Raw genomic sequence first — 16,310 nt, forward strand, 5'->3', positions numbered from 1 at the left:
AATTTCTTTACATTTTTAATGAAATGTAAGAAATTAAAATTTGTAAATATTTACAATATTCTTAACCGAGAGACATGATATTAAAAACAAATCATCGCATATAGAAAATATATAATATCAATCATAGTGTCCGTTCGTCTAGTGTATTTTGTAATTTCAAATAAATTATTGAAATTCTAAATCATTGAATATTCTAAAGTTTTTATCAGATGATTATGTTAATTATTTTAACGCTTTTATTAAATAATTAGATTTATGATATTTGCTGCGGTTAAACTTGGACTCCAAAATCAGTGCTTTTTCACTAGACGAACGGACACTATGAGTGATATTGTACATATATGTGTATGTGTATGCGTGTACATTAGAAAAATTCATTTTACTTGATCACAAGTTAATGAACTTATAAAATAATGCAGTATTACATGATGCATGCATTATTTTGAATATAAAACTGTATTAAACAAAAATATTATAACTATATTACATTAATCATTCTCTTTTTAAAGAAACAGATTTTTATTTACTCTTCTAACAGAGTATTCAAAAGAATAAAAAAATATATCTTAAATTCTTACAAAAGTTAAGGAACTATATTAATGTGATTTACGGTAGATCCTTTTCTCGTACCTATATTTTACATACAAGTAGTTTTATATTAAAAATACATATTTGTTTAAAATATAAAATTGCATACGCATTTCTTATAATTTATTAGATACCTGACCCTTTTAGGATCACTGTTTATAGCTACCTATTTCTCTGTAATACCTTTTATTATTTATTCATAATAGCCGATGGTTGTATTGTTTCAACACACGCTGCAATATATTTCTTACGATTTCTTATATATTGCGATGGAGCTGTTCTTATTTGAATATGATAAACTGTTTTCGCATTTTCCTTCGGCTCATTAGTACAAACGTTTTGCTTTTTAGAATCAGTAGGTTTACCGAAATGTGTAAAATTTTTTCTTTTAAGAAAACTATCTTGCCTTAGCGGAGCCACCGACGAACGGGTTTTACGAGGCTGATAATCCGGCGTTGCTTGCATTTTTTCCAAAGCAGTACGTAAAGGAAGTAATCCAACAGCGAACGGAATTTCTGTATTCGGTGTAAACTCCAATGAATTCATCCGATTCTCAGAATCATCTGAAACATCCGACATATCGCCCCAGAGAGCTCGATTTATATGTTCTATTGTATTTAATTTTGGCAACGTAAAAATAGAATTCACTTCAGTTGCTTCTGATATGTCACATTTCAATCTATTTGGTATTTTAACCGTTTGTTGATCCTTTTCCTTGTTAGATATCGTACACGCAGATTTATTGCTCTTCTTTACAATTAATTTTGTAGTATTTTTGCGAGAATTAAAAGGCTTTTTAGCGGACTGTATTAAATTATTACCAGTTTGCTCTGGAACTTTACGGTCTGTCTCTTTCACTTTACGCTTTTTTTTCATACACAATTCTGTACCGTTCGAGGTACTGGTTTTTTTAACTTGTTTCTCTCTTCCATTCGAGTCTTTAACAGTTTCATTATTGCTCGTACTCTCTTCTGTTTCCTGTTGATTTAATCGCAAACTTCTTCGTAATATTGGTTTGGTGCAAATAGAATTTTCAGTATTTTCAAGATTTACATCTTTTTTATTAGTACTATCTTTCTGTGAATTGTATTCAATAATTTGCCCGATTTTCTTACCTGTGTTTAGTGTATGTTGTTCGGTTAGGGTAGCTCCAACTATGGACTGAATATTTTCAGTATTTAAGCTTATAATATACTCAGCACTTTCCATATCTAACGAGGTTAAAAGTGTAACTGGTATATCATTAGTGGACGGTTCGTCTAATAAGTCTATACAATCAGTGGATGATGGACTTTGAATTATGTTATTTACATCTGTAAATTTAGTTTTTATTTCGTCTATAGATTTACGTCTTTTATGAGTGTAAACTTTAACACATTTTCCTATTTTACTAGGAACATCGGTGGCTTCGAACTTATATTGTGCAAAGTCTTTTTCAATTTGTTGCAGGCAAGATTGTGATAGTGACATAGAATTTTCTTCGCAGTCATCAATATCTGAAAGATCACAGCATTGTTCATATAATATAGGTTTTAATGCATCATTTGTACATAATGTATTACTATTTATCATTCTATCATCAGAGTACCCATTCAATACTTCTTTGCTTTTACAATTTACAGATAAAGTTGAATTTTTATTCTCCTCTAGTTTAGAACCTGTCATTGAAAATAATTTATTACTTTGATCCGCATTAGTTTCAAAATCTTGCGATTCTTCATACAACATATGCTCTAACTCCTCTTCAGGAGGATCAGTGACCGCATTATTCTCCAAAGGTGAATTTTCACTTAGGTTCACATCACTATTGCTCTCGTTAGAAACTAAAAAGCACTCATCTTTCTCAAGTTCATTGCACTTTACGTGTACGTAATCTGAACCATTATATTTATTTCTTATAATCTTTGATTCAATAACTTTCTTATCCATATGTATATTAGCTTCAAAATTTTCTACATGGGAAGTCATCATGGCATTGACCACATTCGTTAATTCTTTAACCTATGCATACAAAATAAAATTGTTTACTAATATTATAATACCATGAAATAACATGCAACAACATTAACAAAAGATTATTTTTACTTTTTAAATTAATAAATATAGTTTTTATCGTGAACATATTAAATGCTAACATAAATATCATCAGGCTAATTCTTACTATTTTATTTAACCCTTTGCTTTATAATAAAGAGTCACACTCGTGACGCAACTCAGTTCAAATGTGACAAAGCTGAATTTTATAATATATATGTATTTGTAGTATAGTTGAGTTATAAGTTTAATTCTAATTCTAATTCGCTAAGTCAACTACTATCATGTGCAAATTATTCTTATAAAAGTAATTGTGAAGAAAATCATAAGACAAAGGATTAAAACGTAATAATATGTTTTGTACTTTTAACAATATTACTTCGATTATTATGTACCCACCTTAAAAGTCTTTGTGGCAGTTAATAAAGATGACAGCAATCGATAAGGAACAGTAGTTTCTCCACAATACATAAATTCGACCATGGCCTTCAAAATCTCAAAGTTTAGGTCTTTTAAAAATATAATTGGTTCCTGACCCAAATCTTGCTGCAGAATCTCCTGTTGCATCGGAAAGTAAAATAAACAAAATGGATTAGCAAATAAAGCCTCGCTCTACTTAAATATTAAAATTAACACATTGACTGCCACACTGAAACTACTGGAAGTTTCATTAGGTAGTATTTTTTATTTTTAAAAAGTTTCATCTGTTATTTTTACAATATTTTGTTACTTTTATTGTACTAATTGGGTAAGTAAAATAATTCCTGATAATATATATAATTTCTATTAAAATTCATCTGTCATTCATATATGGATGACATGGCAGGCAACATGTTAAAGTGATGGATGATTTACTATTTATATTTTCAATTACTTTTTACGTTTCTGATACATTTATAGTTTTACAGAGTTTGATGCTATATGCAAAGAACACTTTTAATAGTGTTAAATATTTGTGGAGAAAATGATTAAGAAATTATGCGGTACAGGTAGAAATTTATGTAAATTTATACATGCACATGTTTTTGATATATGTATATTAAACAAAAATAAAAATATCAGATACACTACTAAGAAAAATATTTACACTAGTGTGCATAATTTATTTCATTATTTTGAGTTTATACAAATCATTTCTTCAATACCTTTACATTGAATAGGTGTTCTTCACAAGTTGTAAAAAGTATGTCCATCAAACATGGTTTCTTCAAATGCTTGTAAATAAATAAGGAAATTCCAATATATAAGGCTTTCTTTACTTTATATGAATTTTACATAATCCCTGTAAAATTGTTCCCTTATAAATATTTCATATATTTTTATTATACATTTACGTGTATATACAAACTAATAAAAAAGACAAAATAGATTCAAAGTTTCAAGTAATTTATATTCAATCATAATTCATTGTTATACATGAAAATTGTATGCTTAAAAACACTTATAAAAATTATTTTCACTATTGTATTTGTTCACTAAAAACTTATAGATTGATATTAGTTTTCACATTGACCTTTTCATTTTATAAAGTAAACTGTTTAATGTATAGCTTAAAATAACTTTGATGGTAAGATCATATATAAATATCAAACACAATTATTTTGCAAATGATAAAAGTTTAATACAAATAAATGATTTTAGGATGATCAAATTTACAAAGCACAAAAGATAAATTTATATCCTATTGTTAAATGTGCTTTGAATAAAATTTATTTAATCATCTTTTATGTATAATTCATTCAATATACATTGACTTTATAATTAGATATTGCTTTTTTTGTGATTACATAAGACAGATTTTTTAATAATATTAAGCTACTTCTATAATACACTAAATTAAAAAAATGTTTTGTGATTACATAAGATAGATTTTTTAATAATATTAAGCTACTTCTATAATGTATTAAATTAAAAAAAATAAGAAATTATAAAATATATATTTATAACTACAATAAAAAATTGATATGGTTTTGTAATATGTCAAGAAAATAACATTTATACTATTATTACATAACTTATGCTCTAAAGTACAAGCTTATTTTTCTTATGCATTTTGATACTATAAAATATTTTTAAAACATTGCACTCAAGTTTTCCTTATTCATTAATTTCAAAATGTATAATTTAAAGTTAACATGAATAATACGACTTATAATGTATTCATATACATAATAATAAAAAGCAAAAATGTTTCTCCCTTATAATTATATAAATATGTTTGTTAAACATACCTCAAAGTATGTACTATTCGATGCTAAAACCAGTTTGTGAACGCGGAGTTTTTGTTCTTCACAGATGAGGGTAACATCAACAAGTGCTTGGCGTGCTAACAATTCGCTAAATTTTTCTGTAATGTATCTTGCATGACCAGCCCATTGTAGGACACAAATGTCAGTACTTTCAACCATTATATCTGTAAATGAAATAATAAGAATCTCTTAATGTTAAAATAAAGTACATGAAACGATGAATGAAATGAGTGAAATTCTACAGTAAATTTTAATTAACAAACTGGTATCATTAAAAAATAAATATACGTACTGAAATATAATTAAAATGTTGCTCTTCCTCTGTCGAGTATAGTTTGAAAAAAAGCACTGAAACCCTTGATCAAATGTATGCGATTAGTTTCGATTAATGACGGATAAAGACATAACGAGTTTATGCATTTTCTATCGAGTTTCATGAAACACCACCGGGATTGTTGAGCAGCGGGTTTACACAACATTTGTTCACTAATACGCTAAAATGTACAAAATAGGACGTAAACGATACTCAAAATCTAGCCATCTTACATTACGATATAGATATTCTACCTTAGCCTAGGAATATATTGGATGTATATGAGATGCCGTATGTCACTTAGTTGGATGCAATAACTGAGGTGGCGCTTAATTCAATTTCCAATCGGCCTAATTTCCGATTAAACGTAGACTGTTTTACCGACGCGGAATTCGGAGTTCGGCCTCGACGCTTGCATCGCCTTAAAGGTCCTATATTTATTTGAATGAGATATATGTAATCTTGTTTAAATAAAATATGTCCATTAATGTTACCGTCAATGGAAATCATTTAAATATACGCCGGGGAAGAATGGTATTATCCGATTTGGATCAAATTAAGAAAAATGAACGTGACCGTCGTAGAAGGTTACGCTTGGAACAGGTATGTGTAACCGTAAATCATTTGAAAATTAAGGAATAATTAAGGAAGAAATACACTTAAGGATATATAGTTTAAAAGTATAATTTATAATTATTACTCATGAAATTTTCATAGGTACGGCAGCAGTCCAAAGAAATATCAGATAGACTTTTGGAACGTGCTAAAAACATAGCTAAGGAGGAACTTAAGAAACTTGAAACTAACGATAAGTTAAATTTGAGGCAAATACATAACGAAAAGATCATGGAAGTACAACAAAAGTATCAAGAGGACATGGCAGATATTGGTCAAGCGCATATATCTGCAACATTAGAACCTGATTATAATGCAATTATGAAGGAAAAAGATAGACAAAATAAATTAGCAGCGTTAAAAAGAGGAAAGGAAGCAATTAAACAAATGAAGAACATACAACAAGTAAGATTTCCAATTGTGATGCATTTTATATTATGTTATAAAAGGCAGCTATAAATATTAATGTGTTATATTAGAATTTAATTTATAAAAGATTAAGTAAAATCTGTGTAAAAGGAAACTGTCCAACAACAACAACACGAAGAACGTCTACGTCAAGTAAGAGAAGTGGAAAATCTTAGATCTACAATGATAGCGCAACTTCCTCAAAAAACAATATCTGAAAAGGATACAGTACGTGACGATGCGCAGAAAGAAGAAATTACACAACATAAACCTGCTAAGAAAAAAGTGAAGAAATTTATTTTTAAAAAATCACCTGGAAAAATAACAAAATCTTACATAAAAGTATAATATTTATAATCGAATGCAGCAATAGATTTATTATTTCAACTTCTTATATTTTTTAAATACTTGTTATAGGTTGTCGGAAGCGATTTAAGGACTCATTCGTCGCTGTTGAAATCTAAAACAAAAAATGATTCAGTCGTACAACAACGGTCTAAAACTAGTTTGGATGCGACACCATCGGTAGAACAAACTGTGTGCACAATTCAATTAGAAAACAACAGACATTCCGGAGAAGAAGTTTTAAATGCTTCGACGAAAAAGAATAAAACAACAAGGTATATAGTGTAACAGTGGCGGCTCGTAACTAAAATTAGTGGGGGTGCAGCTCCAGAAAATTTCTAACCTTTGTTTTAAAAAACCGGTACTGCGGGAGCGGCAGTGCTCCTTCTTTCGCGCAGCCTCGCGCGCAGCTTCCTACGTGCGCATGCGCACACGGTCAAACACCACGCCGCTGGAACTGTGAAGCGCACAGTTCCATACAAAGATTTTTATATCTTTTTCATAAACTGGGGGATGGCTACTGACTTTAAGCTTAATGATTATATATTGTACAAGTATAAAAAAAGAATTAAAGAAAAAAGAACTCATTATATTAAATGTTATCGATAATATCAAGTGGAAATAGGGGGTGCTGCAGTTCCACGGTGCCTATACGCGAGCCGCCACTGCGGTGTAATATTAATTTCAGTACAAAACAATCTCTAACAAATTGAATATTTAAAGGTATAATCCCGAAGACTATGCACAAGCAACTTCAAATTCAACAAATAGCGACAGCATTAGTTCATTTAGCGATGATTCGTCATATTTTTCTGACAATAATGAACAGAGTACTAAAACGAGAACATCGAAATACATTAAATGCCCAGCGGCCGCTAAAGTACAATTATATGATCACAGTAAGCATCAAAGTAATACGTACGATAAACCAGTTGGTGTAGTTGAGAAAATACATACATGGAGTGAGGTTTGTAATTATTAATAAAAACTAGCCAGAACAACAATACAATGGTACTTCGGTATACGTCTGTTTTGGAATACGTCCTGTTTGGACGTGACAAATTTTGCTTGGTATACGACGTAAATTTTTTGTGTAATTTTGCATCATTTTTTAAATAATTATCTCAGAGGAAAAATTAAATTTAATAATCAATTATATTCGGAGTTGATGTATTATTAACTGACTGATCATACAAGTAAGGATATCATATAACAAACTATAACCGCAAAACAAGGGGCAATAAAATTTATTCCATTTGGTTTCTTAATTTAGAATCTATCATTAGGTTACATTTATATTTCAAAAATTAATTATGTTAAATAAACTAGCGAATATTTTTTATAAACTTCTAGAAAATCGTTTAAATGCTGTTCATGACATAAACAATGTTTAAATTATTTTACAACCCCATTAATGTAGGTATAATATCAGTAGGAGTTTTTTTTACATGAGAACGGGTTAATCATTTTTACATTACTTCTTATGGGAAAGGTTGGTTTGGTCTAAGTCCAAACATCAGGAACGGATTTAGGTCGTATACCGAGGTACCACTGTAATAATATGGATTATAATATAAGAATATTTATATTTTTAGCCGAGTGCGATCGATTTAGCTCAAACAATTGAACAAGCGGAAATTGTTGAAACTCATCTGTTAGAAAGTCGTAAATATAATGCACAAAAGCGTGGCGAGGATGCCGCGTTAAGGGAGAAAGTACGTCGAGATTATCAAACGCTCATGCAGAATCTAAATCAACTTGCAAGTGAGGAACGTAAATTAAAAGCAAGCCAGGTGGAACGTTATCCGGTATATATTCTGATTTAATATTTCTATTTTAACAAGTTTTTATTAACTCGCTTTCTTGTCTGTCTGTTCGGTATAAATTTTGCAATTGATTTTAAACTAACGGCTCAGTCGACAATGCCTACATCGGCGTCGCCCGATTCATTTGTTTTATTAATTCAACGCATTTCTAGAAAATGCAGAGACAGCTGTACTAGTTTTTAGTGGGCTTTAATTGAAAAGAATAAAAAATAAAAATAAAAAATATAAATTTATGTATATGAAAATTTTTTTAATTTAAATTTCTGATACAAAGTATTTAAAATAATCTCATCAAAATGTTTAAAATCAATTGAAAAATTTCACAGCCAAGACTGAAAAGCAGAAAATAATTATTTAAATAAAAAACAATTGTTAATATACCACGTTTTTAAGATGGACTAAAAAGTATAAAATAATTTTTCCTAGCCCCATACAGATAGTCCTGAAAATTTGTGATTGTGAATTTTTTTTTAATACCTATGAAAATTCTTGTAAGATTTGAAACGAAAAACGTGGGGCGCATGCAATAGATAATTGATGCATGAATAGTTCACCTAAGTCACTAACAATTTAATTAATTTAATTTATTTAAATAATTTCCAACATTCAGATTCCTAATTCATTCCATTGTTCTTTTACTAGAAAAGTACACACACGCAGGAGCACAGAAGGATACTAAGAGATCAGCATAAAAAGAAACTAAATCACGCGGTAAGAAGCTTGTTAAGCGAAGAATGTTTGGAGCAGTGTGTTTCGCAGCCGATGGAAAGGCAAATCACTCTTCCCCCAAGAGTAAGTAATGGAAGCGTTGATGTACATGGTACCTGGGAAGAGCCGTGCTGCAGTAAACGTGCGGATGCTAAGAAAATTTCTCAAAAGAAATGCGAAGAGGAAGAAGAGTCGCGCGAAGAACAGATATTAGATATGTTAAAGAAGGTTGAAAGGCAAAAACGATTATTATTACAAGAATTTGGGGTAGATTTACCGAATGATATTTTTAACGCGTCCATGAAACCATTGTTTGAAAAAGAAAAGTCGGTTCAAACTGAATCTCAAGAAAACGCAAACGTTCCAAAACCTTCATCACCGGAGATTAGAGTAATAAATATACCTCAGGATAAGAATGACAAAAAAGGTAAAAGTGATTCGCCTATAAAGACAGCAGAAATTGCTGTACAAACTACCGCAGGAGATAAACGTAGTATAGTTGAAGATAAAGGGACCCAGGTAGAATTAACCCAAGAAGACAAAGATAAAGCTAAATCCGACACCGAAACAGTTACTAAACATTATCCGCTCGAACCAAAAATTACCGTTATTACCCACGAAACCGATAACGAATCCTCCAGTTCGGTAACTACAAACGCGGTCATTGATGCTGATAGACCAAGTTCAAAAGCAACTCCTAAAAAAACGAAGCGCAGTGTGAAAACGGCCAAACGAGTTCCGTCGAAAACGTTTCAAAAGTCAAGTTCAACGCGTATAAGTAAAGCTTCACCTTCTCTAAAGAAGAGTCCGAAATCACGTTATACGAGTCCGAAAAAGGCAAATATTGAAGATGAGTCTAGCAATAGAATCAAGATGTACGTTGACGAAAGTGGGCTTAACATAAAAGTGCAACCGCCTCCAGTTGCAGAAGTAGCTGTAGATGTAAGCACACAAAGTTCCCAATTATATTCGCCAAGTATCCAAGAACAATCGACGAGTAAGCCACACTGGATTCAGTCCAGATCAAGAATTAAAATAAGAGACTTTTCGGATACGTCAACATCTTTTGCTAGCCCACCGCCGATCAAACCTAGAGATATACTCGAAGCTTTAAGTAATAACATCTCTATACTGGAGCTGTTAGATTCTTCGGTAAACGAAAGCATGAAACGTTTGAAAGGAGACATCAGTCCAGTATCAACGCCAGAAACACCCTCGCCACGTACCATGAGGTTACCTTCGAACATACCTCATCCTGATAAGATAACGAAATTGTTAAAATCAAAAGGTCTTCAGACAAACGAGAGTAATTCACTGTCGTCCGTTAGAAATAGCTGTTCAACGTCCACAGATTTATCGGACGAACTACCGTCGAATCAGAAACCTGCTGCATTACCAAAATTTCCAGTTTCTTTAGAATTTTGTCTATGTAACAATCCAAACTGTAATCAGATGCACGCTAAGTTTGATGAAATTCGCAGCTACGCGTTGAAGAATTGTCCCCAAATATTGCAAAGATACGAGGATCTTCAAACTACTTGCGCGGAGAGAATAATTTCATTGACAAATTTAATTGAAAAAGTTCGAAACGAGCAGAAAGGTAATTTAATTGAAATAATGGGTACAGTTCCGTGTTTCACCGTCCCCAAAATAGGACAATATACAGGGTGTCCTAGCTTAAGTGTTATATTACGTTATTCCGTAACTATTAATGATACAAAAAATTGTTAATATGGAAATGGCATGGAAAAAGGGGGCCTATATTTTTGTCGAAGTGAGAAATCTTTTACATTATTAGTTTAAGAGATATGATGGTCAAGTTTTGTTTTTTAAATGGAACCATATATTTTTTTTCAGATCAGGTAATAGTGCTTCTCAAGACGAATTCATTAAGCTTTAATGTATACACTCGATTTTAATTAGTTTTCGAGATATAACGTTTACAAATTACCCGATTTTCAGTAGATACGTCTCGGTTTGATACGGAGAATTAAAGTTAGTTACTACTTACATTGAGAAGTATGACAGACTCACACATACAAACAGTTAACTCTGTGGTAAAACGCTTGACTCGCAATCTAAAGGTCCACGGTTCAAATCCATGGTTCCCAAGTTTTTTTTTTCAATTATAATTTGTCTCTTTTTGAATAACTATTACAGCTGTGCTATAATCATCGCATTTATTAATAATTAATTACATACACTGCAATTTTTACAGAACTTAAGTTATTCAAAATAGAATATAGAATTTTAGTTATTCAAAAAGAGACAAATTATCATTAAAAAAAAAAAAAAAAAAATTGTTGGGAACCAAGGATTTGAACCGGGGACCTTTAGATTGCAAGTCATGTGTTTAACCAAGGAGCGGATCCATGACTCGCAATCTGAAGGTCCTCGGTTCAAATCCTTGGTTCCCAACAATTTTTTTTTTTTTTTTTTATGACAATTTTTATGTAGTAGTTATTCAAAATGAGACAAATTATCATTAAAAAAAAAAAAAATGCTGGGAACCAAGGATTTAAACCGTGGATCTCTAGATTGTGAATTGTATGTGTGAGTTTGTCATACTTCAGAATGTAAAGAGTAACTAACTGTAATTGTTAATATCTTTTAAACAATTAGCCGTCTGTCCCCAAAAGGGGGTATAGGCGTGTTCAGCTCAACGAGCTCTACAAGCTGGCAAAGTTTCATTAATAAGTGAGTGTAACACTTGGCTAGTTCCCCTTGTGAGTGGCAAGTCGTAAAAGCGGCCCTATCGTTGCGGTAAGTGCCATAGCGGGGGTCTACGCTAGGAACGGCTGACCGAAAGAATAACCGCTGTGGCACTTACCGCAACAATAGGACCGTTTTTACGCCTTGCTACTCAAACCGAGACGTATCTACTGAAAATTGTAAAATTTGTAAACGTTATATCTTGAAAACTGATTAAAATCGAGTGTATACATTAAAGCTTAATGAATTCGTCTTGAGAAGCACTATTAAGTTGGGTACAGACGAGCGCGTCGCGGCTGCAACGCGGCAGCAACGTGGCATTACAAACTTTCGTTTTTACCAAGAACTCGCCCCGCGCGTGGAACGAACCATGAATTTCAACGCGCATTCGCCATCAGTTCAATGTTTTCGGTACTTGGGCTCGAACGCGGCAAACCCGAAGAAAACCGTCCACACTGCGGCAAGGAACCCCTTTGTGTTCGCGCAAAAGAGCGACAGAAATTGGTTCGGTGCGCGGTATTACAGTATATTATAACGAATATTCGCCCAAATACGTTCGTTCCACGCCGCGTTGCTGCCGCGTTGCAGCCGCGGCGCGCTCGTCTGTACCTAGCTTTACATGATCTGAAAAAAAATATATGGTTCCATTTAAAAAACAAAACTTGACCATCATAGCTTTTATCGTTAAACTAATAATGCAAAAGATTTTTCACTTCGGCTGAAACATAGGCCCCCTTTCGCCGTGCAATTCCCATATCAACAATTTTTTGTATCATTCAATCGGTTATAACCTTTTCATTATTCGTTTGCGCAACCTGGTACATACTGGGCTTATTCGATAGGGGACATATCCTAATTTTGGTTCTACGGACGGTGAAACATGGAACTGCGGCCGAAATAATCTATGAATTATTATACACGAATAAAATATTATAATCGCACGATTTTCCTTTTAGGTATGGAATTTTCTATAATCACAGCCGATGATACCAGTTTGATGCAGTTACCTTCCCCAAAATTCCTGACTAATGATCTGCAAAGTGTTCGAAAGCTTGTAGAAAATATAGAAGCGGTCCATAATCAGCTTGCAAAGACACTGATAGAATCCCAGAAGATTATTAAAAGTAAAGCGGTTAAAGATGAGAGTAATCAAACTAAAGAAAAACAAATAGTAATCGTCGAAAAGAGTAATACGCCGAAGAAAGTAACCGATCCTGTTGAATCGAAAGGCGTATTAAAAGCTAAGGTTAAGCCAAAAATCATTCGCGATGAAAAAGTAAACATACGACTGGACAGATTCCAATTACAAGCCGAACCTGGAACGTCCACGGCAAAATCAGGTTTTCGACTTGTTTCAAAACACAACGAGGAAGAAATGATAGAGAAGTTATCGAAAGAAATTTTGGAGCAAAGCAAAAGTTTTAATAACAATGTAATGGTAACGAAGGAAGTCAGCAGCTCAAGAAAACATTCCATCGAAACTTCAACGGATGTTACCGATTCAAAAGATAATACTTCAATGAATAAAAGTAATGATAGAGTAACAGCACAATATTCAACTAAAGAGGTAATGCAACTTATTAACAGCAATTTAAATATACAGGGTGTCTCGGAACTCGCGTAACTCCCGGAAATGGGTTGCTGGGGTGATGCTGAACAACTTTTTCCTTCACCAAAATGTCGTTTGAAGCTTCGTTTTTGAGTTATTAACGAAAAACACTGGCCAATCAGAGCGCACGTTGAACCACGAGAGCGTTGGCTCTGAACCGCGCTCGGTCGTGAACAAACGCATTGGCACAGCGTGCGACAAATATTACATTGTCTTAACCCATTATCCGCCAATGTCCCATTTTTGGGACACATTTTCAAATTTTTATTCTTTTAATTTGAAAGAAAAAAATTTTAAAATGTGTCCCAAAAATGGGACATTGGCGGATAATGGGTTAAGACAATGTAATATTTGTCGCACGCTGTGCCGATGCGTTTGTTCACGACCGAGCGCGGTTCAGAGCCAACGCTCCCGTGGCTGAGCGCGCGCTCTGATTGGCCAGTGTTTTTCGTTAATAATTCAAAAACGAAGCTTTAAACGACATTTTGGTAAAGGAAAAAGTTGTTCAGAATCACCCCAGCAACCCCCATTTCCAGGAGTTATGCAAGTTCCGGGACACTTTGTATATCAGTTTGTTAACTTAATTATACATAAACGTTGTTTTCTTCAGCAAAAAAAAAACAAAGATTTTATTCCGATACTAACTGATATCCCAAAAGTAACGAAAACAGTAGATACTACTACATATACCAATGGTAGAAGCAAACCACCAGTCAGCTTATTTAGTGGTCCATACAGGTAAAGAAAAAGAATGAATGAATGAATTTGTACTTTATACACTTTTATTACTTTATTTTGGTAAACTGTACTTTATCGAACCCAAAATTTTGGACCTTTTTTTTAATCTATAGTTTTTGATGTGTAGAATCCAAAAATGCAAGTCTTAACTTTAGGAATCCAATGGTTAAAAAGTTATGAACGTGTAAAGTTTGACACTTTTAGTGCATTTGCTACGTCCTGTGACGCCATATTGGCTTCTTGTCCAATGAACGATGTCGCTTGCTGCGGGCAGACGCATGTGGGTGCCGACCACTTTAGCGGGTTTAGTCAAACATGAGTCAAACCATAAATTTGATACTGTCTGAGTTAGTTAGATTTATATTTAGGTTAAACTTCACTTTAGGGGACACCAAATTTTTTTGGGTATGGGTTCCATTACTAACTGTATTTAAATTACTCATAAAATTGTTACAATAGAAGCAATAAGCAAATACATGGGCTGTACCCTCTCTCTTTAAGATAAATATAAATCTAATTAACTTGTCGGACAGTATCAAATTTACGATTTGAATAAACCCGCTAAAGTGGTCAGCACCTGCTGCCAGCAGCTAACGACACCGTTCATTGGACAAGAAGCCAATATGGCGTCACAGTAACGTAGCAAATCCGTTAGAAATGTCAAACTTTACACGCTTATAACTTTTTAACCATTGGATTCCTAAAGTTAAAAACTATAGATTCAAAAAAAAGGTCCAAAATTTTGGGTCCGGTAAAGTAAAGTTCAGCCCTTTATTTATTTAATAAAATAAAATTTTTACTTTAAATTTAAATGTATCTCTGGTATGTTTATAATGAAATTGATTTTCAGAGCTGAGATTGAATCATCAGGTCACGAGTTATCGACGATAATTGAATTTGATACACCGGATACTATAAATAAAAGTCAGAATAACGTTAGAAGTCCATCGTCGACAAAAAGGGTTGCTGAAACACAAGTAATTAAATGTACCGATATAGCGAAACCAGGGGAAAATGTTCATTTACTTAATCTACGTAATCAACGCTTAGAGAAAGAGTGTAATTCTTCGATTAAAAAATTCTCTTCAGTGGTCGGTACGCAGAAAATAAAAGAGATTGAAATTTTTTCCGATTCGCCAAAAACGTCTAAAAGTACAGGAGATAAAGATGTTATTCAAGAAACAAGTAACAAAAAATTACAATATAATATAGTCAATCAAGAATCCTTGCAAATGGAAGAATCTGTAGGTACTGATCCAGCGAACAAGCATTACATAAACAACAAAGATAAAATCACATCGACCAGTTCAAATAGTTTTTCTGAATTATCCGGAATATCCCAAATAGCAAGTACACCATCGTCTACTATATTAAAATATGCATCATCCCCGGAAGAAATGGAAACAGCTCTTAAGAAACTTGGTCTAGGTTGGGCGATAACAACATTAAAGAAAACACGTGAGGCCAGTGCTCTAAGTTCGTCATCAAATTCAGATGTAACACCGATAAATACTGCCAAAAGAATATCACCGGTTAAAAAACAATTTGATAATAATTATGGTTTGCCAGATATTAGCGATGTGTCATCAATATCTATTAAAGAAGCTAGCAAAAGTACAGAGCAAGCTGTTCTTTTAAAAGGCCGAACTTCCACGCCAAAATTGCAAAATTCTAATTCTAACAGCATAAGGAGTAATTCCAGTAATACAAATGTTTCGGAAAATTTTCAAGAACCTAATAATGGTTTGGTCATTCCTAATATATCTCTTACTAAAACCAAATCTAACATTAAGACTTTAGAAAATGTATAGTATATATATATTTTATCTAATCTTTATTACTATTTAAGAATACACAATAAACTAGAAAAAAAATTATTTTAAATAACCATGTTGCTTGCAATTTATGTTATATATGTTTAGTAAATATAACCAATGTTAATATTCTTATGATATTTTATTTTTAATATCTAATTGCAATGTATCCATTTTAAAAGTATTTTTAATAACAAATTTTCATTATCTGACTGACGTGTAGAATATGTATTTTGCTACTGTTCTCTATGTAAATATTGTATATTTTTCTAATAAAGTAAATTATTTGTTTTATGAAGATTTTTCACTATTTAACTAACTAATACTTCAATTTCATTATTTTATCAATCA

The 16,310-nt window shown here is 32.3% G+C and overlaps 2 protein-coding genes across 5 annotated transcripts; one reads left to right on the forward strand and one right to left on the reverse strand.

The window, feature by feature from the left end:
* Nucleotides 1–265: 265 nt before the first annotated feature.
* Nucleotides 266–5,426, reverse strand: LOC114880221. 3 transcript variants are annotated; one of them, XM_029196001.2, is made up of 5 exons: nucleotides 5,164–5,426; nucleotides 4,854–5,035; nucleotides 3,768–3,836; nucleotides 3,022–3,180; nucleotides 266–2,589 (listed from the first exon to the last, which is right to left on the reverse strand). In XM_029196001.2, exons 2-5 carry the CDS (start codon nucleotides 5,028–5,030, stop codon nucleotides 778–780), a joined length of 2,217 nt encoding a protein of 738 aa, XP_029051834.2. In that variant the 5' UTR covers nucleotides 5,031–5,035; nucleotides 5,164–5,426; the 3' UTR covers nucleotides 266–777. The 3 variants fall into 3 exon arrangements, with proteins under 3 accessions (XP_029051834.2, XP_029051835.2, XP_029051836.2); XM_029196002.2 differs by lacking the exon at nucleotides 3,768–3,836; XM_029196003.2 differs by lacking the exon at nucleotides 5,164–5,426 and having other exon boundaries at nucleotides 3,768–3,904; nucleotides 4,854–4,938.
* A 124-nt stretch (nucleotides 5,427–5,550) lies between these two features.
* On the forward strand, nucleotides 5,551–16,254 carry LOC114880219 (titin homolog). 2 transcript variants are annotated; one of them, XM_029195998.2, is made up of 10 exons: nucleotides 5,551–5,787; nucleotides 5,902–6,204; nucleotides 6,319–6,549; nucleotides 6,625–6,827; nucleotides 7,276–7,519; nucleotides 8,148–8,360; nucleotides 9,021–10,686; nucleotides 12,755–13,365; nucleotides 14,018–14,145; nucleotides 14,996–16,254. In XM_029195998.2, the coding sequence occupies exons 1-10, from the start codon at nucleotides 5,662–5,664 to the stop codon at nucleotides 15,954–15,956; spliced, it is 4,686 nt and encodes a 1,561-aa protein (XP_029051831.2). In that variant the 5' UTR covers nucleotides 5,551–5,661; the 3' UTR covers nucleotides 15,957–16,254. The 2 variants fall into 2 exon arrangements, with proteins under 2 accessions (XP_029051831.2, XP_029051832.2); XM_029195999.2 differs by having other exon boundaries at nucleotides 6,319–6,492.
* The last annotated feature ends 56 nt before the right edge of the window (nucleotides 16,255–16,310 follow it).

The sequence above is a fragment of the Osmia bicornis genome, chromosome 16 (genome assembly GCF_907164935.1).
Source record: "Osmia bicornis bicornis chromosome 16, iOsmBic2.1, whole genome shotgun sequence".
Taxonomy (NCBI): Eukaryota; Metazoa; Arthropoda; class Insecta; order Hymenoptera; family Megachilidae; genus Osmia; species Osmia bicornis.